The following is a 22,314-nucleotide window of genomic DNA, read 5'->3' on the forward strand; positions in this document are numbered from 1 at the left end:
AAAATAAGTCACATTTACCCTAATCTTCAAATTTCAAAAGTTTTCACCCCCTGGCTCTTAAAGGGGTCATCGGATGCCCATTTGCCACAAGTTGATATGATTCTTTAGGGTCTTAATGAGAAGTCTAGAACATACTTTGGTTAAAATTTCTCAATGGTAGTGTAAAAAACACTCTTTTTAGACCGAGATATTCTGTTGCATGTTCTTTTAAATGCTAATGAGCTCTGCTCGCCCCGCTCTCTCTGCCATGGGATGTCGAGCCGTAATGTTTACTTTAGCTGTGAAACTTGCTAACTAGCACATTATTAAGAAAGGCCATTTGCAAAGATGCATAAAAACCCTTATACTCACTTCTGCTGTGGGTGAAGCTGCATCACAAATGATTCGCACAAACATGGAGGCATATGTGGATCAGATTGGCGCTTTCCTTTCAAAAACGTAAGTAAAGTTAATCCTCTGCATGTTCAGCGGCTCAGATATCAGGAGTAAATGACGACTGCTATGTTCATTATTACATCCAACAACAGAACACCTCAATCACTCAATCTAAGACATTCTTGTCTTCCCCTGCACCTGAGTCGACACAATGGCGATCGGAGTCGGACTGTTTCAGCTCGGTGAGGGCGGGTCTAAGTTAAGCCGCTCATGTCAATCAGCTATACACAAACTGCCAACACACATTAATGTTCAAACAACATGTAAAAGTAAGTTTTGCATTCGATGACCCATTTAATGCAACTGTTAGTTGTGACAATCCATTAAGTGTTAAAATACCATTCAAGTTATATTTTAACACTGGATGCAACAATCATTCTGCAGACTCCATAAGACTACAAAAAAGACCTATTCCATGAAATTCTGAAGATCTGTTAGTATTTTGACAGACGATGGAAACATTATTTCAGCTTAAACTATTGAGTCTGTAGACAGCAAAAGGTGAAATTTTTACTGCAGATCTATTCCCAGTTTATTGAGAGCACACTTGAGCAGTTGATGTACAATTACCCAGAGCTGCTCTGAATGGCTCGGTCTGTAATGAACAGCGATGCCGGGGCGAAATGGGCTAGACAGTGCTTTCAACTCCAATGAGCGAATTCTTTCTAAAGAATCTTTGTTAAATTAAAGAATACTTTTCTTCTTGATTCCCTTTCGGCATGGGCAAACTTCTGCTGTATAATCTATAACCATCAACGTGTCACATTCTTTATGATGAAAGAAACATAAGTTATTTTGAATCTATGTGTCAGGCTTTCATAACAAATGTTTTCTCCGCTACATTGTTTTTAATACTGTGGCAATCTCATTACAGTGTGCTCATTTTGTATGCTATTTGCAATTTCACATCCAAAAAAGAACGAGGCATGAAACAAAACAAAGTTAGGTTTTAGATGACTAGAAAGTTGTATTCAGATTAGTGTCTTTTATGTCTCTCAGCCTTTTATGTGAAAGGACTTACAAAACAAACAATACACAGAATAGTTTCATTGGATAAAATGATGTTAATTTGCATTTAGGTCTAAACTTTATGGCACACTTGAAAAAATGTTTGTGGTCGCAATTCATTTTAAGGTCCAATATTTGCCATTAACAAACCATTAACTACGACTTTTGCCTTAAACTCCTAATTAAGCATTTTTTACTCTAAATTTAACAGGATATTTTCTTTGATTGAGAGATAATGCAGTCATACTGCATATTTGTCCAAAACAGTACACATATGCCTATGCCCATTATATTTGACGTTTTGTATTTTCGCATACACTTCTTGTACACTGTGTTCTCAAGCCCTTAGCACTCGTAGAGTGTGTATACAAACTCCTGTGATAATGTGATGTGTCATAGTGACAACTCTCGCCTAGCAAAAAAATCCTCTCTATATTTATAGACTGTGTAGGCACCAGTTCTGCAGAGACAAATACTTATTTTCCCTCTGCAAAGTCTTATTTTGATTCTCGTGACATTGTAGATTAATTGCCAATATTAAAAATAAATATTTAAACCAGCCAAGCAGAGAAAAACAAGATTCAGATGTCAAATCCGCCTCAGAGGTGGTGGGCGTCTTTAAACAGTTATTTAGCTTTCAAATTCGCCTCTGATTCAAATCCGGTGCAGACGCATGAAAGGGATCAGAATTCGACAGCTTTAAGAACTAAAAGCAAGCCCTGTCAGTATATCATCTACATGTGCCGCTGCTGAATCATTGAACCGCTCTGCATGCTAGACCGACTGAGAAGAAAAATATAGCCATTCTGAAAAGTGCACTTCAGTTTCATGGCCAAGGGTTGCTGTTCCCTTTTTTTCTGATGTGTGTTTTTTTTTTTCAACTATATGCCCTGAAGTAAAATGAAAGAAGTGTGCTGAAGAGGCAAGGAACTGCCAGTAGGACTTCATTCGCTTGGAGCTTCAATGACAGGATTCTATTGTCCAAGGAAAACCATCAGCACTCAATGTCCTGAATAGAAGACACATTCAAGAGATGCCTACCTTTTTCTTTGATTTGAAGACATTACATCGAAACACGTTGCTCTGTCCATCTCTTGCTATGTAACTGAAGATCTTCAGATCTTGGGAGTCATGTGACACGTAAAATATCCTGTGTAAAAAAAAAAAAAAAAAAAAAAATTATAATCTAACATGTGCGGTACTGGCAAGAACAGTTAATTCAGTTGAAGTAAAAAGGAGAAAAAGTATTTACAGGAACATTTCTGGTACAGTTAAAAGCTTTTATTCTTGGATTTCCTTATGTTTTGGTCTGAAATCACCACAGTACACCCTTTTATCAGGAATCCATTAATGTTGTGTGGAAAGTATGTTTAGAAATGACCTTCGGCTGTGTATTTTTGTTGGGCATCTAAACAAAAATGGTGCTTGAAGTGTCAATGAAGCATGTTCAATCATCACAGCAAACAGGAATTGTAGCAAAGAACAAGTAGCAATGCAGATCAGAGTGTAAAGCCCTACATAAACCAAAAGATAAATAATTGACACCATGCAAATCCAGATCAATTTCCTTTACAAAAGAGTAGAGGATTTTCTTCAGAGCTTCGCACAATGACATTGCAGCTGTCACAAGGCACCGAGGAAAATCCTGAGCACAAAACTCGTTGAATAAGATGAATAAAATGCATAGATGTCAATTCCAACTTCTTTCATGCACATCCACAGAGAACCTCAAATGTAAATCTGCCAAGGAAACGATGGACAAATAGCTAGATTGCTAGACAACATGACACATTCACCAAGAAAAAGCAAGCTGGTTTGGCGCATGCCGGCTTGGCTGGGTACTTTGTATTTTGCTATTTACTAAACCTTGACAGACAAAGAAAAAAGCAAAAAAAAATCTTCAATTGTTTCGGTGGGTTTGTTAGACAGTGAATATCTGGCAGCAGGAAGCAGAAATTCCTAAATCGGCATTCAAATCACCACACTGCGGATATGAAAGAAACATAATAGTCCCCAGAGACTCTTCATTCTCTCTAATTGCAAAGAATCATTTATGCAGTCATAACTACCCAAACAATTAGAGCTGGGAATGTGAGTTATGTGAAGCTGCAAAATCATCACACAGATTGGAAAGCCATGTGGCTTGTTTTGTACAAAATCTGTAGAGCAGCTAGACAGATGTTGCATTTGAAAACAATGTGCACCCTTCTGTATATACACTGCAGTTCTTAAAGGGATAGTTCATCCACAAATTAAAATTCTGTAATAAGACCTTCCATAAGACCTTCACTGCAAAAAATACCTTTTGTGTATAGATTTTTTTGTCTTGTTTCCAGCCAAAATATCTAAAAAATTTTAAATCAAGTAGGATTTTCTAGACAAGTAAAAATGTTCTTGTTTTCAGAAAAAAAAGTCAAAATTATGTGAGTTTTGCTTAGAATAAGCAAAATAATATGGAATGGGGTAAGAAGTTTATTGGAAGATTACTTTGCTTGTTTCAAGCAAAAACATGCTTAATTTTGACTTGTTTTTTTTTCTGAAAACAAGACAATAATTTTTACTCGTCTAGAAAATCCTTCTTGATTTAAGATTTTTTTTTTTTTTTTGATATTTTGGCTGGAAACAAGACAAAAAATCTAAGTAAGAAAAGCTTTTTTGCAGTGTTAGTTTATTTTGGAACACAGAAAATAAAAACGACTTTATTCAACAATTTCTTTTATTTTGCGTTTATCCGAGTACCATTAGTCTATGACCAGTGTCGATACTACCTTTCTGGGCCTTGAAAGCTTTCTGATTTAATTAAAAATATCTCAATTTGTATTCTAAAGTAGAACGAAGGCCTTACAGGTTTGGAACGACATGAGGGTAGTTAATGACAGAATTGTAATTTTTGGGTGAACTATCCCTTTAATAGACAGCATTTTATAAATACCTAGTTTAGTGTGGTCATTATAATTTTATAAATTATGAATTTTACTTCAATTAGCATAGCACCTTTAAATCAATAACAACAATAAATGGAACACAACAAGTGAGGCTGACATTTAAACAGCCATGATATTTCGATCAACTGAACTGAACAGAAAAGACATACAATTCTATACACATTTCTGCAATACCGTAATTACGTATCTTTCTGCACATTTCGCAGCAGTTTCAACACACTTTCAGTATGTGACCATGGCACGTTTTTATTATGTTTAGGGTGTGTTCACACTTGTAGTTCGGTTTGTTTGGTATATTTGATCTGGACCAAAAAGGAAAATTATACATTTGGTCCTGGTTCGCTTAGCGTTCACACTGCCATTTTTGACAGCAAAACCTAAAGATACCAAACCTTAAGGCATAGTGATACATTCACAACCTGATTGGTCGGGCTGATTTCTTGACGGAACTCACTGAAAACTCAAAAGGAAAAGGTGTTTACCTCCTCGTTGTTCTACGTTTGCCCTCTGCTCATTTTGTTTGGGATACACTACTTGTTCCATTCGAAGTCACGTCGCATCTTCTGTTACTTCCTGTTTTTGGTTAGTTTAGAAGTATTTGGTCTGTGTTGCGTTCATATTTAATTCAAACCGCACCAGATTTTGTTTGGAAGCGGACAGAGACATATCTTTTTAACAGTCTCAGTCCGCTTGTTTGGTGTGCACCGGGGTTTGGATGGCAGCGTTCACACTTACTCAAATGAACCGCACTAACAGAGCAATCGCACCAGGGTTTGTTTTAATCGAACCAAACATGACAAGTGTGAACACACCCTTATTACGCTGCTTGAGGTACGCACTGCGGCTGTTCAGAATTCTAATTTTCTATGCTGCTCTAATAAAATGCTCTATCATTTTGTAAATATCGCCTACACCAAACCCAAACTTAAACGTTACCGATAGTGTTAACAAATGCAAAAGTGCTATATAAAAATTCATTTGATGATGCAGCCATGCTATTTTAACTTCCTGATGTGGATTTGAGTCATTTTTTGAACAGTAGTTTCACAGGGTTCAAGCCAGAGCAAGTGCAATGCTGTATCAGGTGAGCTACCGAGCAAACCTACTGAATTAGAAAACTCATTCATATGAAGCAGTATATGTGATGACAACATTCAAAAGTATCAGTTTTCAAATCGCACAGGATGTTCAAATGGTTTTGAAGTCCTAATATAATATTCTGAAAGTAGCTGTGTGAAAATTAGGCTTTAGTAATCAAAACTATACCTGTAAATCATACTTTGTGTGAAATAGAAATAAAAGTTGTCGAGGTTTTACCGCCTCTGTTGTTCAATGCAACGGGAAACTGCAGTGATTCATACATATAGGTATGTTTTTTTAGTTTAGCAGAAATGCATATAGAGGCATGTATTTCCAATCAGCCTATGTTGTCTTAAAAACCACAGCTGTGTGACACAATGTCCAAAAACATTCACCAGATGGTTGTGTACATAGTTCTGCAAACAGATCATTGTTAAAAACAGCTCCAAATATGAAAAGCAAGCGTTTGCCATTTTACTTAATAAAAAATAAGTAGAAAACTGCACATTGTTTTGATAGTAGATGATCCCAATTAAAATGAACCCAAAAACAGAGTAACAATTGCATGCTAACTTAGCCAAGAAAAAAAACAAACAAACAGTGTCACACAGAGAGAAAAAAATGGTTTAATACATTATTGATTACAATTATCGGTTGTAATAACATCATCGTCACTGAGATCAACATGCTTCTCCCAATTATCTGTGAATATATCAGTCATGATTTACATCAAATACCTCTAATTATTTGAGACATTAGAAATCAAATACTACATTGATCTCACCACTGAAGAACAAGAGCAGGTTGACCTTTTCTGACAAAACAAGCCTGAAAGTGAGCAAATCTCTTTTTAAAGCTCACAAACATCCTGCTGTTGTTTTATTATCTTGGGAAATATTTACGATTGCTGTGGTCTTCATTTGGACCAGTGCAGGCTTGATATGCATCCAACATTCACACAACTGAGAATCCCAGCATGTTACATGTCAGAGCTTGCCGATACAAGATTGCAGTGATGCTAAAAAGATCGAATACACCCTGCAAGGAAGATGTACCTAAAACCAGTCCGCTCAGGGGTACATTCTGATACAGAGTGCTAGACAGAAGGGTGAAGAGAAACCCCACTCATTAATTGAATTCTCCTCGTTGCTGTTGACACTTCAGGGAGACGTGCCGCATCAGCGATTTGCACAGATGACACAAGCTGTTTAAGAGCTTTTTTCTCCCGCCACTTTAATTCATCAAGTCTGAAAGCAAAATGAGGAGCTGAAATATCTGCTGAGTACATGTAATGCACACCACTTTGCCCATCATAATAGAAAGAGAGTGATTTTACTCCACAACCATTACGTAGACTTATTTAGCTGGTTAACTGGTTGCTTTGCTAGAGAAATGTCTGATTAAGAATATACAAAGTACAAAGGCAAAGTGCTACTTTACTTATTTCTGAGATATATAAGACGCCAATGACTAAGTAATGCTATTTCTATATTCTAGGCAGAATAACATAGACGGAAAAGGCTAAAGTGATAATATATTAGCATTAAGATCTCAAAACATTCATCCTGATTTAATGAAAAATCAATAGTGATGATTTTAGGGATGCCGGGCTTAGCTAAAAATGTGTTTTTCAAGGTTTCTAATATACTGTATGTCATATGCAGGACATGGCACATTTGTATATTTCTTAACACTTTTTTTTTTCCTCACTAAGGCAGGTTATTCTTTAATATTATTCATACTTTCAGTAACTCTTAGTATTAAACTGTGGCACATATCTCGTCTTGCACCGTTTATGTTATAGACATGAATACCTCAAAGTCTCTTCAAGGATTTTAATTAAGGTTGTATTTACTTGATCAAATAATATAGAAAAAAACTGTAATATTGTGAAATATTATAATTTAAAATGATGGTTTTCTATTTTAATATATTTTAAAATATCATTTATTCCTGTGATGCAAAGTTGAATTTTTATCTGCTTTTTTTTTTTCCAGTCTTCAGTGTCACATGATCATTCAGAAATCCTTCTAAATTGCTAATTTATTATCAATGTTGGAAACAGTTGTGCGTTTATTTTTTGGAAACTTGATACTTTTTTTCAGGATTCTTTAATGAATAAAAGTTAAAATGAACAGCATTTAAAATTTGAATGTTTTCTAACAATACAAGTCTTTGCTGTAATTTTTTTTTTATTTCTTTCAAAAAAATAAAAAATAAACACTGATCCCAAACTTTGAAAAGTAGTGTATATTATTACAAAAGACTTCTATTTTAAACAAATGATGTTCTTTTTTAACATTTTATTCATCATCCTGAAAAAAAGTATCATACTGTAGGTAAACAAAAATAAAAAAATTACTAAGCAGCAGTTTTCAACATTGGTAATAAATCAGCATAAAATATTTTAAATAAAAAACACTATAATATTTCAGAATATTACTGTCTTTTTCTATATTTTTATAGTCTTGATGAGCAGAATTCGTACTGATTCCAAAATTTTGAACTGCATTTATAAATTAAACTTTAAATTAGATAATTCCAGAAGTTTTGGATTTTCTAATTTCCAACATGACTTTTCTAGTTTTAGTTTATTTTTTTACTTTTTTTTTTTTTTTAGACTTTTCTAGTTTTTTTAATTCACTCCCAACCTACCCAACTAAATATTCATTAAAGAAAATTACTTGTCCAGGTCTATAAATCACACGTAAAAGTTCCCTCATATATATCTAGACTTTCAAAAGCGTGCAAATTCTGATTCCTAAATAAAAACAGCAGTTAACGAGAGAGGAAAACATTTAAATAAGCAATGCCATAAGAAATGGTTTTCATCTTATTTTAAATAATTGTAAGCCATTTTAGGTGCTCTAGTGGGTTCAGGCCACTGGTGGATAACCACTGATTTAGAAACCCCCTACTACCCAACCAAAACACCTTAGCAATCACAGAAACACCCCAAAAACCATTCACGCCACTGCAGCTACCCATAACATTGCATGGCAATCACCTAAAAACCACACTGAGTACCCTAGGTATGCCCTAACAACCACCTACAACAAGTTTTGTACAATAAATGTAAAATAAAGGCATAAAACTAGACAATTTCTTCAAAAAAAATTGGTCCATTCGGCATATTGAAGTAACAAATCTACCCTATAACTACATCACTTCCAAATTCCCTTGCCCCTCTGGTGAATTTTTCAATATGTTTCTACACAGGCAAGCCATATAGATGAGACCTGATTTCCTCTGCACTTTACAGCAAAAATGAGAGACCTGAATTATTGATGCCTCTTATTATATGTTTGTTAATAACAGCAGGCCAGTCCTCCCTGCTCCTGGTGCCAAGTTTATACTCTGGGTGACAATAAAGACGCACAAATGTCACCATTGCTCTTCAGAAGGGGGGCAACAGCAGGCATTCTCACACCTTCGGAGCTGACACGGCCCCGATCCCATCATCCTAGGAGAGTCCCCATACACACATGATTCAGTCTCTTCAGCTTGCAATCAAACACACTCACAGAAGCTGTCAAATGCCTCCTGGGGTTGCTGCTCCTGGCTTAGCAGGCTGTTGCAGAGCAAAAATCATTGTAATCACTTTTCTAGGCACAAATTACAGTCAAACGCAAGTATTTTTATGGAAATGATTTAGGATGTAACTTTTATTCATTGTACTAAACGTTTAAAAACGAAATGCCTCCATTCAAGAGGGCCAATAGCCCCCAATCGTTTACTAGTCTCAAGTCTGCCAGATAAAAATAAATATTGTCCTGACATGTCAGCTGCCTCATCCAATGAGACAGGGGATTGCATGGGCATGTTGTCAAGTTCAAGCAGCAAATTTGGGTGAAGATGATTAATGTGTTGTGATTAGGCTTTCACGCGATTCTGCATTTGCTGAGGACACAGCCAAACAGGATTTTAAAGTGCACGTTTATACTGTTACCATCAGCAGCGGTTATGTAAGGAACAACTGCGTTGCTAAAAGGCTTTGCAAAGAACAAACACTTCTGAGCACTTTCTCCTGCTTATTGGCTCTGATTGCCTTACAATATTTGCATTTTCTACAGAAATGAAAGCACTGAAGAAAGTGTCATAAGCTTCTTTTCATCTTCGCAACAACAAGCTGGGTGTCCTTTGGCCACATGCTGACCGAACTCGCTTTGTACTGTGATTTTAAAAAGCTTGAATTACATGGCATCCAAATTGATTAATTCCCTCAGGGTTTCTCTAGTTAATACGTGAAGGTACACATTGCTATTACCCTATCTCTACATGAAATGTCACAATGTTCTTGCAAATACAAAGTGCATGTTGGGTCTACTGCCTAATTTCTATGATTGCACAAAATGAGCTCATGAATATAAAATTGCTCACTTTGGTATGATTGTAGTAGATTAGAACAGTTAAGGTTCAACAAGCAGCATCTTGAATGATTAATTTCTCTACTACGAGGTATGACTATATATATTTACAGGTCATAAGTCTGTATTTTAGGTCTACTAGAGATATTCTAGCATTTTTGGTTTATAAATAAAAGGAATAAATTAGTGTTTAACATATTACAAATTGAAAACTGTTTTAAATCATAATAGTATTTCACCATATTACAGTTTTTACTTTATTTCTAAACTTATAAATGCAGCCTTGCTGAGGACACTACCAGTCAAAAGTTTTTGAACAGTAAGATTTTTAATGTTTTTTTAAAGAAGTTTTTTTTTGCTCACCAATCCTGCATTTTTTTTTTTTTTTGAGTACAGAAAAAAAACAGTACTATTTTTGAAATATTTTTACTATTTAAAATAACTGTTTTGTTTTCTATTTAAATCTATTTAAAAATGTAATTTATTCCTGTGATTTCAAAGCAGAATCATTACTGCCTTCATTTAGCATGATCAAACAGCCTACTGTTCTTCAGAAAAATCCTTCAGGTCCCACCAATTTTATGGTTTTCCAACATTTTTGTGTATTTGAACCCTTTCCAACAATGACTATGATTTTGAGATCCATCTTGTCACACTGAAGACAATCTGATGCTTCAGAAGGAAAAAACATGCATTAAGAGCCGGAGCCGGAAACTTTTGAAGATCAGGGAAAATGTAACTTATTTTGTCTGTAGCCTCTGAAGGGCAGTACTAAATGAAAAAAAAAAATGATATTTAGGCAACATAAGAAAATTTACACATCTCCATTCTGTTCAAAAGTTTTCACCCCTGCTCTTAATCATACAGTCATTGTTGGAAAGGGTTCAAATACACAAAAATGCTGGAAAACCAAAGAATTTGTGGGACCTCAAGGATTTTTCTGAAGAACAGCGTATTAAGAATCAAGGGGGATGTAAACTTTTGAAAGGGGTCATTTTTATAAATTTACCTATTATTTTCTCTTGTGGACTATATGTAAAAATCTTTTATGTGAAATATCTTACTAAAACAATTAACATTTTGCAGATTTTGAAAGGGGGATGTAAACTTTTGACCTCAACTGTACGCAATGCCCTATTCTGAAGATAGGGTGGGAATATGCAGCTCATATGGCATTTTTCAGATGTTATAATAAATAATCTGTGGGGTATTTTGAACTGAGTTGAAACTTCACATTCTGAGGACACCCAAGACTAATTTTACCTCTTGTAAAAAGGGGGATAAATAGGTGCCCTTTAAAAAATAAATAAATAAATAAAAAACCAACAGCACTCTCAAAACAAATCTAAGCTGAATCCTGCACTGTTGGGTCCCTTCAGGCTTAGATCACATAGCAGACCTCTGTTATACATTTGTAGATGAAAAAGACGAATGAGGTGATAAAATGGAAGCGACAGGGAAAAAAATGGCAAGAAATGTAGAAACGGAAGAAGCTGAAAGCTAAATGAAGGCTTATGTTGAACATCAGCATACTGCTGAGCTGACATGTTACATTCGAAAAAAGCTGAGCACTTGAGAACTAACAAACATAAAATTTAAACACAATTGTTCATTAAAACAAATACAGTAGCTTGCCAGTTCACTACTGAAAAAACCCACATCCTTTTATTTTTCTAACTGTGCTTTTTACCATGTGCCACCAAACAGATGAGAGATTTTAAGCTTAGGCTGACTTTCCTGACTTGGCTGTTGTACAGAAGCATGGGAGAAAGTAAAACAATGAAAGGGAGAGAGAGAGACGTTCCTGACAGCAAACGAGGGAAAGAGGTCTTGCGCTGACACAGCTATTTAAACTTTTCATTAGGAAGGCATAACAACAGCACAAGCCTTTCCAGCACACGGCTCTAAACACACTAGCTGACTAGAAAATGTCTAAGTTTGCGGGGGCTTTAAGAGTTAGCACAAGTTCTGACACATTCCCATGGAGGCAATGGGAGTTCAGGTTTGATTTGTGTCATTTCCTGATATCGTTCCCTTCAATTCTTGTCAACATTTCCTGTTCTCTCTGTGCTATCACTAGAACTGTAAAATGAAAAGGCCTTTTATTGTATGATTTCCATATTCAAACTGCAATCATTAATGTAGGTACAATGAAAGATAAGAAATGAAAAGACTATTAACTGACATTCACTCATAGTCCTTCTGCATCCAACAAACCTGAACTGGCATTGGCGCACACACACACACACACACACACACACACACACACACACACACACACACACACACGTGAAACTGGGAGAGAATAGGGTGAGCAGATGGCCACGATAAAACATCAAGACAGGTCAGAGACGTGAAATGCATGTACTCCAGCACAATGGGAGACCTGAGTTCAAATCTGTTGTGAACAAAAACATTCACTACAGTCACACCAGACAAGTTTAACCTAAACTTTAACATAATACTGAAATCCTGAACAAGTCAATTCAAGATTCAAGAACGAAAATCTCATCCGTTTAGTCAGTATTTCATAACTGCATGTAAATGGCAGAATTACAACAGAGGAAAATTATTTCAAAATTAAACAACAGCTAATAACAATCTGCAAACTGACAAAGACCTGTTAAAAACTATATTGGAACAAAGAAAGATTTTATTAATGTGTTAATATACTGCCATGTTATTTTTCCTCTCATTATATTTTCATCAACAGTAATTTTGAATGACAATACTTAAATTATTGTCAGTTTATGCAGCATCTTTGTTATTGCAGACAAAAAAATAAATAAAAATCAAGTATAGTTTATGCACTCAAGTATTGGTTGGGTGCACTGATATAAAATAAAATAAAATAAAATAAAATAAAATAAAATAAAATAAAATAAAATAAAATAAAATAAAATAAAATAAAATAAAATAAAATAAAATAAAATAAAATAAAATAAAATAAAATAGCTGAAGTATAGTTTATGCACTCAAGTATTTGTTGGGTGCATTGATCTAAAATAAAATAAAATAAAATAAAATAAAATAATAAAGAAAATAGCTCAAGTATAGTTTATGCACTTAAGTATTTGTTTGGTGCACAAATAAAATAAAATAAAATAAAATAAAATAAAATAGCTGAAGTATAGTTTATGCACTCAAGTATTTGTTGGGTGCACTGATCTAAAATAAAATAAAATAAAATAAAATAAAATAAAATAAAATAAAATAAAATAAAATAAAATAAAATAAAATAAAATAAAATAAAATAAAATAAAATAAAATAAAATAAAATAAAATAAAATAATAAAGAAAATAGCTCAAGTATAGTTTATGCACTCAAGTATTTGTTGGGTGCACTGATCTAAAATAAAATAGAATAAGATCAAATAAGATAAAAAAAATAATAAAATAAAGAAAATAGCTCAAGTATAGTTTATGCACTTAAGTATTTGTTTGGTGCACAAATAAAATAAAATAAAATAAAATAAAATAAAATAAAATAGCTCAAGTATAGTTTATGCACTTAAGTATTTGTTTAGTGCACAAATAAAATAAAATAAAAAATAAAATAAAAATAACTTTTTATTTGTTATATTATAACTTTTTATTTATATATAAACAACACAGCCACATTAATCAGTCAAAGACCAAATATTAATGGCAACCAGACTGAAACACAGTTGGGGTGCGGGAAAGGATATGGGTCGGTTAAAAAAAACAACTATTTTCAATAATGGCTTTGTTTGGTGTCCCAAGTGACGATATTCACATAACTAAAGAAAAAGAAAATGCCCTGGCATTTGCAACATTAATAGCTAGAAGAAGAATTGTTTTAGAATGGAAATCACCAATGGCACCTAAACTGTCACTATGGCTTAGTGATATAATGTCATTTCTAAAAACCGAAAAAATTAAATACTTTCTCAAAGGATCAACTAGAACATTTTACAAAACATGGGATCCTTTAATAATTTATATCGAGAAGAATGTACTCCTCCAACTCTGAGCCCTCATCTTCGTCCCCAAAACACTTTTGTATCTCTTATTTTCTCTCTTTTTGGGAATTTTTATTTTATTTTATTGTATTTTATTTATTTATTTTTCTCTTTGTTTTGTTTTGTTCAGTTTTCTGTTGGATTTGATTTTGTGGGTAAAAAACGAAAAATGAATGCCTTTGACAGTGTTTCTAATACTGAATGCTTTCAATGTACCTTGTTCTGATAAAAATATAATAAAAAAAAAACAAAAAAACAACTATTTTACGATTTTAATCATGAGGTCTGTTCACTGTAAAGGCAAAACAATATATCACTTTTAAATGTCTATTCTTTAAGAGGAATATATGAGTTTGTACAGTAATCGCTTTTGTATTTCCTTCAGCAGCTTTGATGGACTCTGAATGGATGTGTCTGGTACGCAGTGACAGGGCAGTAAAGACAGAGGAAGGCGAGAGGAATCTCAATCTCAGTGTCGTAAGCTGCCAAGCGGGTCAATAATTAAGAGCCATCCGTCCATTCCTCTGAGCTCCCACTGACACATCTAATGAGACCTCTCTCTGCTCCTGGAAATCTGCAAGCACACACAACTGTCTCCTTCATAAGACAAATGGTGTCACACACTTCAAGCATCTCAAGCATCTTTTAAGTAAAAACAAGGGGGGGGGGGGCTTCAACGGCTGGGCCAATAAAAAAGCTTGCAATTTTAATAGAAAGAAAGACAAATACAATTATCACCAAAAAATTTGATGACATTTTGAATAAAAAAAACAAACAAAAAACCACCTGATGAACATGATTTAAGAAACATTCCAATGAGGTGTACAATTCATATGGTCCGTGAAACAAATTTGTTTATTTCATGTGAGCTAATAAATGTGTAGAATCTTAAATATTTCTGTATCATTTCAAGTCAAAACTTTGCAATAACTGGAGCATATAAACAAAAAAAAAACCTAAATAAAATAAACCGGGAAAGTTTATAATTTTGATCTGCTAAAATCATAAATCATAAATATGAAGATATATGAAGAATCATAAATATTTCTGTATAATTTCAAGTCAGAACTCTGCAATAATTGTAATATATAAAAATAAATGAAAAAGTTTAACTGCTTGGAAAAAAAACAGCTATATTAAGAATCTTAAATATTTTGATATCATTTCAAGTCAAAACTTTTCTAGTCACTATTCTGCTATGATTGGATATATATATATATATATATATATATATATATATATATATATATATATATATATATAAAAAGTGTAAAACTGTATGTTCTAATTTAAAAAAAATATATTTCTGTTTCATTTTAAGCCACTATTCTGCTATAACTGGATCATATAACTGTTTATGTTCTGCTTGAAAATGCATCTAAATTAAGAATCTTAAATATTTCTGTATCATTTCAAGTCACAACTTTGCTATAACTGGAGCATACAAAAATAAAATAAAATTAGAAAATAAAAAGGAAAAAGGAAGGAAAAAAACGAAGAATGATAAATATTTCAAGTCGCATTTCTGCTTTAATTGGATCATAAAAAAAAAATAAAAAAAAATGAAAAGCTTAAAACTGTTTATTTTCTGGTTCAATAACATTATTATGAAGAAATGGTGTTTCTTTGCTTTATTTGACTATTTAAAATATATAAATATAATCAAAATATTTTTTTCATAATTAAATACAAAAAGTGCAGAATCTTAAACATTTCTGTACTATTTTAATGTCACAACTTTAAAGGTTGTATCAGCGATTTCTAGCCTAAAACATAAAGTGTCAATTTCAGCTCACCTTTCTTCACGATCCGCTCGCTGCCTGCCCCATAAATTGTCTGTGAAAAAACCGCGTCTCTCTGGTCAGCCTAGGGTCCGAGATATGCCAAAAAAAACTATCGACGCTGTTAACTATTCCACAGAGAAACAAACAGTGTTCCAACCAATCAGCGTCAGGGGTTTGGTGTTGTGGACTTTCCTACTGGTGCAGGGATGTGAGGGAGGCGGAGCGAAAGTCCACAACACCAAACCCCTGACGCTGATTGGTTGGAACACTGTTTGTTTATCTGTGGAAAGGTTGGTAGTGCCGATTGTTTTTTTGCCATATCTCGGACCCTAGGCTGACCAGAGAGACGCGGTTTTTTCACAGACAATTTATGGGGCAGGCAGCGAGCGGATCGTGATGAAAGGTCAGCTGAAATTGACACTTTATGTTTCAGGCTAGAAATCGCTGATACAACCTTTAATGTGATCATTTAAAAATAAATCAAACTAATGAATTAATTAATCAATAAGTAAATAAAAAATATTTTCTGGTTTAAATAATAAAAAATACATTTTTAATGTGGTCTTAGACACTACTGTGTGTTAAACACAAAATCAAAATTTGCCATTACTGTATACTAAAACTTCATATACCTAACTCACCTACTAAATTATTAATTGTTCATAATAAAGCTCTATGCCAGCTACCACGACTATATTCATGGAAAAAAATAAAGAAACAACAAATAAAAAAGAAGAAAATAAATAAAAAACTCCTAGACACACACACAAAAAAGTTTAACGTTTGTCTTTGATTTAAAAATCTAAAACTGAAACTGGTCTCACTTCAAATCTTTTCATGAGTAAAGAGTCCTAGAGGAGTTCAAGACTTCACATCCCATCAAAATATGCTTCAGTCTATCAAAAAAGTAACTATGCAAATAAAACGAGAGCCTCAAGCTTCAACATCTTGCCTTTCCAGAGTTCAACACTCGCATTACTGAATTCACCCAAGTGAAGATGACGTTGCCGACCCCATGTACTGTACGAGCTGCTCAGTTAAACTTCTTCAAGCTTGGCTAAGGATCAAACTGTGTGGGATATTTGGATGTTTTATGTGCATCCCTTCAGGTTAGGCCTAAACCAGCAAAGTCTCAAATAATAATGTTCTAGAGGTGTAACTGGATTCTCATGGACAATCTCTACTAAAAAGTTCTAGCTTATGACTTCCCAAGCCTCTTGTAATTGAGTTTAACACTAAATAAAGAAAAACAGACAACCCACTGTCTACGCAATAAGCCTTGCCAAAGGCAAATCTGCCTCCGCTTCTGCTTTATCAACAGCCATTCAGAGCATTCCGACAGTAATCACACACAAACAGAGGACGTGCTCGGCACATTTCATTAGCCACACACCTCACACCCCGCATGGCCTCCGGAGGCTCATTTAGAAGACCAATGTGCTGGACCTTTTATGTATTCATGGAATATCGGATGCAGTGCTACAAGCTAAATGTGCTGTGCGATGAGGTTTACGCAAATGGGAGTGCGGGTACAGAGCGGAGGAAATTACGTATCCGTCTGGCACACAAATTGATAGCATTCATCTGTGACTTTCCTCAAGGAACATACAATAATAACAGCCGTTCAGACCTTCTCTCACACCGGATTAGCTGTCAGGATGTTGCCAAAAAAAGTTTTTTTTTAGCAAGAAATAAGTATTTTAAAATAAAGCAATATGGAATGGATAGCATAGTCTATGACTTTCAATGAAACTGAACTTTTATTAACAATAGAATTCCTCAATATGCCACAGTCCTAAAGCCACACTTGCATAAGTGGTAAAAGAAAGACTGCATGGCACAAAAAAAAAAAACTATTCCAATCAGCCAATGTGTCAGCAGTTTTCCTTCTGGCCTTCCCTCGTCTACTCTGCTGATGAAAATGTCTGCTGAATAAGTTCAGAGTTTTGAAGAGCACCAAGGTCATTCCACAAGAGGCATTTGCAATTCAAACCCACTGTACCCTTCTAATAGTCATTCTATATGTTTCTGAGAGACAACATGCAACTAGGGATGCTCATATTGACCGTTTAACCGTTAACCGACAGTAAGAATTTTAACCGATTATTACTATCAGTTAAACGGTTTAAAAGGGTTTTTTTTCTATTGTTTTTTTTTTTTTTTTTTTTTACGTTTGCTGCATGGTGAAAGAAATAATGCTATTTGTAAGTTATCCGTTTACTCACGCGCAGTGTGGCTGTACAGACATATTTTGCTTCACCTTTACTTAGTAAACTGATGTAGTATATGCAACGCAATGGCAAGTGGCGTTATTGGGTTATCAGAGAGTGAATCCGTGAGTGAATGTATTCAAATTCTGAATGAATTATAGTCTAGAAAGTGCGCAATAGGCGCTCCCGTTACAATCACTGGAAAGCTATCACTCATCCTAGAGTAGTTCATCACAATCTCATAAACTTATTAAAAAGTAATAAAATAACCTTTACACTGCACAATTAATCTCTTATTTATATAATGCCAACACTTTCTTTGTTTTAATAAGAGAGTTCGCGAAAGTGTAGAAGTCAGCAAATCTGAAACCGGCACTTTGGTTGGTGAGTGGATTGTAACATAGCCTCCTGTGATTGGCCACAGTGATAATCAAATTAACATACATGTCTGTGATTGGCTATTGCTGAACGCTGTAAAACACGCGCTTCTCTTCAGTCCTCACGCATATGACAGTGGATGGAAGTCCCGAACCGCAAATTGAAAGGGTTTTTGTGATGGTGTTTTTTTCGCGGATCTAACAGTTAACAGGCAGCGGTCCTGCCTATCCGTACAGCATGTGGACATGTTAAAAACTAGGCACACTGAGGTATTGGCTGGCCTGCTATATATTTTTATGTCCGACGAGAAGAATAAGACCGGTACAGTTCTTCAAAGCGCCTAAAAGGATTCAGTGTGTTTTAGTTTTGTCATCTTTATTAGGTAGTTATTTCATTTATACATATTTAGTGTAGGCCTATTTATATTATTCTTTTTTTTTTCATTCAGATTTTCTCTGTTCTCAGAACCGCTGCTGATGCGTGATAATTTAAGTATATGTCAATACAGTTTTTGTTGTTGCTCTGTATGCTGCTGTTTGCACGTTAAAATAAAACATTTGTTTGTATTTTTAATGTATCATCACAGATACTCGTGCATTCTATTTTTATTTTAAACTAATTTATTATTCTAATTTTATCAGTTAACGGTTAATGTTCGGATAACGAGCAGCGGTTGTCGGTCAGGAAAATTAACCGAAATGAGCATCCCTACATGCAACATTATTCTTGCAGAAACAGACCAATAATTTTGCAGATATTCACACTTTACACACAATCAGTTCTTAAATAATAGGTTTACTAATCCATTTTTCCATCTGGTAGATCTATAAAATAAAATAAAATAAAATAAAACAAAACAGTTTAGAATTAGGTTCTGCTTTAAAAAAAAGTGAAGAAAAAACATGAATCAAAAACATTTCTGTATCATTTTGAGTCACAAATCTGCTATATTAGGATCATATAAAAAAAAAAAAAGTTTAAAACTGCTTGAAAAAACATCTACATGAAGAATCTTAAATATTTCTGTATCATTTCAAGTCACAAGTTTGCTATAACTGGAGCATATAAAAACAACAAAAAAAAAACAACAACCCACAAATATTTCTATATAATTTAGAGTCACAACTCTGCTATATTATGATCATATAAAAATAAATAAATAAAATAAACAAATAAAATAAAATAAAGTTAAGAATTATGTTCTGCTTTAAAAAAGAAAAAGGGATCATTACAAGTTGATCTGTATCATTACAAGTCACAATTCTGCTATAATTGGATCATTAAAAAATAAATAAAAACAAAGGAACATCTTAAAACTGTTTATTTTCTGGTTACAAAATTATAATTAGAATTATATATATTATATTATAATTAAGAATTCAAAATAGTCAAGTCTTGAGAAAGAGACACTTCAAAAGAATACGCTATAAAAAATATCTACCTTTTTAAAATTTCAACGAATAAAAGTTGTCAATATTTTGAACTGTTGGGTCATTCCCAATTTTCCAATATTCAAAAACTTCTCTGGCTCAAATTTTTTGGGGGTAAAATTTACTTTTGAAAGATAGCAGCATCATAATGTTATTTTTACACAGAGATTGGTAGGTCTGTTAGTAAAACATTTTGACTTTAGCAATCTTTGTTGCGGTGTGTGCCAATGGTGACCATTCAAAAATAGAAAACAGCATTTTTCTACTTGTTTCTCTGAAGTTTGCATGCCTCTAACTATTAAAGATATCATAATGCGCTTTTAGATACTGGGTCTTAAACTTTCTTACTGGTATCTTTTTATGATACAATGCCCCAACTCAATAAGTATTAAGGATGTCACAATATGACTGTAGATATTAGTTTTCAATAAACTTTTCTTTCGGAATCTTCTTTTTCAAGGGCCTATATCATTCAGTCCCAGAGATATGGGCATCTCAATGAAGCTTCATATTCAGATGTTGAACTTTATCCATTTTCAGTAGTTGAAAACCAATTGTTGGTCACTTTGTACACAGCTGATAATTACTGTATTTAAAGCAGAATGTCTGAAGAACTTGTGTCTGAAGAACAGTGTCTTGACCAGTGAAAATGTGTACAATTTGACCATTTATTCCTGGAGCCATATTGAAATTCCAATATGTCTGGGACCGAACCATATAGAGCCCTAAAAATGAAAACGGCAAAAGGAAAGTTTGTTAAGACCCAATATGTAAAATGGCGTTAAGATATCTTTAGTACTTATTGAGTTACAGGCATGCAAACTTTGGAAATAAAAACTTGAAAAGTGCTTTTCCCCCATTTTTAAATGGTCACCATTGGCACATAATGTAACAAAGATTGGTAAAGTAAACAGATTTTACTAATAGACCTACCAATCTCTGTGTAAAAACAACATTATGATGCTGATACTTTCTGAAGTCACTTTTAACCCCCTCTAATTTGGCTCCAAATCTCAGGTGAAAATTTCAATTTTAACCCCCTTCAAAAAATTAATGGATTACTCAGTAAATATTCATCCATTAAACACAATACCTAAATATCTGTTCAAAGACAGCTACTTTGCTAATGGATTTTTTGATAAACTGAATAAATAAACAAACAAACAAAAGTTTATTAAAAAAAAAAACACATCAGGTTCGATTATCTGCATTTCCACATCCGTAGCAAGCATTTTAGTAGGAAAGGATGAAGAAATATAAAACCCACTTTACCCACAAAGCTAACCAAATTCATCTGACATTCATGTCTCTTATTGGAATAGTAAAACTCCAATCCACTGAAAGCTTTGATAAACTTGAATGCACATCATTGCAGCAATCAAAAATGTATTTCTACATATGAAAAAATAATTAGAAGTATAAGAAAGGCCTACTTACAGAAAGTTACTCGTGGAAAAATGTCTATACTTTTCTAGTTTGCGAAAGTTTGAGAAGAGGCAGGAATCACTGAAGGAAATGATTAAATGATCAACTTCTAGATGGAAACAAGTCAGAACTTTAATAAGACACAGACAACTAGACCCTTGTGTCAGTATGGAAAAAGATTTCCCAGAAGGGCTTACAATCTTTCCTGCACACTTAACTGATAAAGAGTAGCAGGATTTCGAAAAAAAAAGTCTGGGGAAAGTGAACTACATAAAAGAACGCTTTTGGGAAATACTACATTGCCGACTCTTCAACAGCTCATGCTGGGTTATGCATTGCTGTACAGAAATCAAACGCAAAGCTTCACACAGTTCCTGCCAGTTTGCAGACACGTAGTACTTTGTAAATGTGTACACTTACTGTGAGTACACATGCACATCTGTACATATTACTACCAAAACAGGAAACTGGATGTCAGTCTAGACAGAGATGTTAAAATGACATCTCATGAACAGACTAGTGCAGTACATTTTACCACAGTTAAAGCTATATGAAAGAATCACAGCCCTGACTGGCCCTATAACAAACCAACATTCAGTAAGTAAATTAATAGAAAGAACCGAAATAAACAATTCTTCTGCCAAGTAATTCAGTTCATTAGCTAAACTGTATATAGTTGCCAAGCATTATGCAACTTGGCACATTAATACAGAATTCAATTTAAGATGTAGTCATCGGTTTGCATACATCACTTTTAGTACAACTTCAGACAAGTCTCATCCAATCAGGATTTAAAACCAGAACCATATGCTTCATACAAGAGTTATGCCAGCTGATCTCATGACGAAAACGCACCTGTAGGAACTTTTCCGTAAAATGTGAAATACGTACTAGTAAGTACATATCACTGCAGTTTCCAACACTAGAGGTGGTAAAACAGTGAGGAAGTAAACGTTTTCGTACACAGTTATGATTACAGCTCCATTTGTTTCGCTTTCCGGACATAACTTGCGCGGTAGCTCAGCCGGCACGAAATAGGACTTAGGATGTGGAATCCTTGGGTACGAATCTTGTAAAAAACGTGACTCACGATGAAAAAGCTAAAAGATGAGAGAGCGAAAAACAAGCTAAAACGGCATACTTGCAATTGCGTTTTTACGTCACATTCGCTTTTGTTCATACTATCGGGTAGGTTTAGGTGTAGTGCAGATGGTATGTTATTTTAAAACGTCATGGAGCACTGGAGATATAGTGCCACTCAAAAGACAT

General features: G+C 34.1%; 1 protein-coding gene across 1 annotated transcript in view; it reads right to left on the reverse strand.

Annotated features, from left to right (window-relative positions):
* Window positions 1-22,314, reverse strand: part of nos1apa (nitric oxide synthase 1 (neuronal) adaptor protein a) — a 124,962-nt gene that overhangs the window by 41,620 nt on the left and 61,028 nt on the right. Inside the window, exons 4-6 of the mRNA XM_073851509.1 lie at window positions 22,002-22,038; window positions 5,655-5,676; window positions 2,485-2,593 (exon numbers count right to left, since the gene is read on the reverse strand). Of these exons, the coding sequence (XP_073707610.1) occupies window positions 2,485-2,593; window positions 5,655-5,676; window positions 22,002-22,038 (168 nt within the window). The remainder of the gene's footprint in view (window positions 1-2,484; window positions 2,594-5,654; window positions 5,677-22,001; window positions 22,039-22,314) is intronic.

This window comes from Garra rufa, chromosome 12 (assembly GCF_049309525.1).
Source record: "Garra rufa chromosome 12, GarRuf1.0, whole genome shotgun sequence".
NCBI lineage: Eukaryota > Metazoa > Chordata > Actinopteri > Cypriniformes > Cyprinidae > Garra > Garra rufa.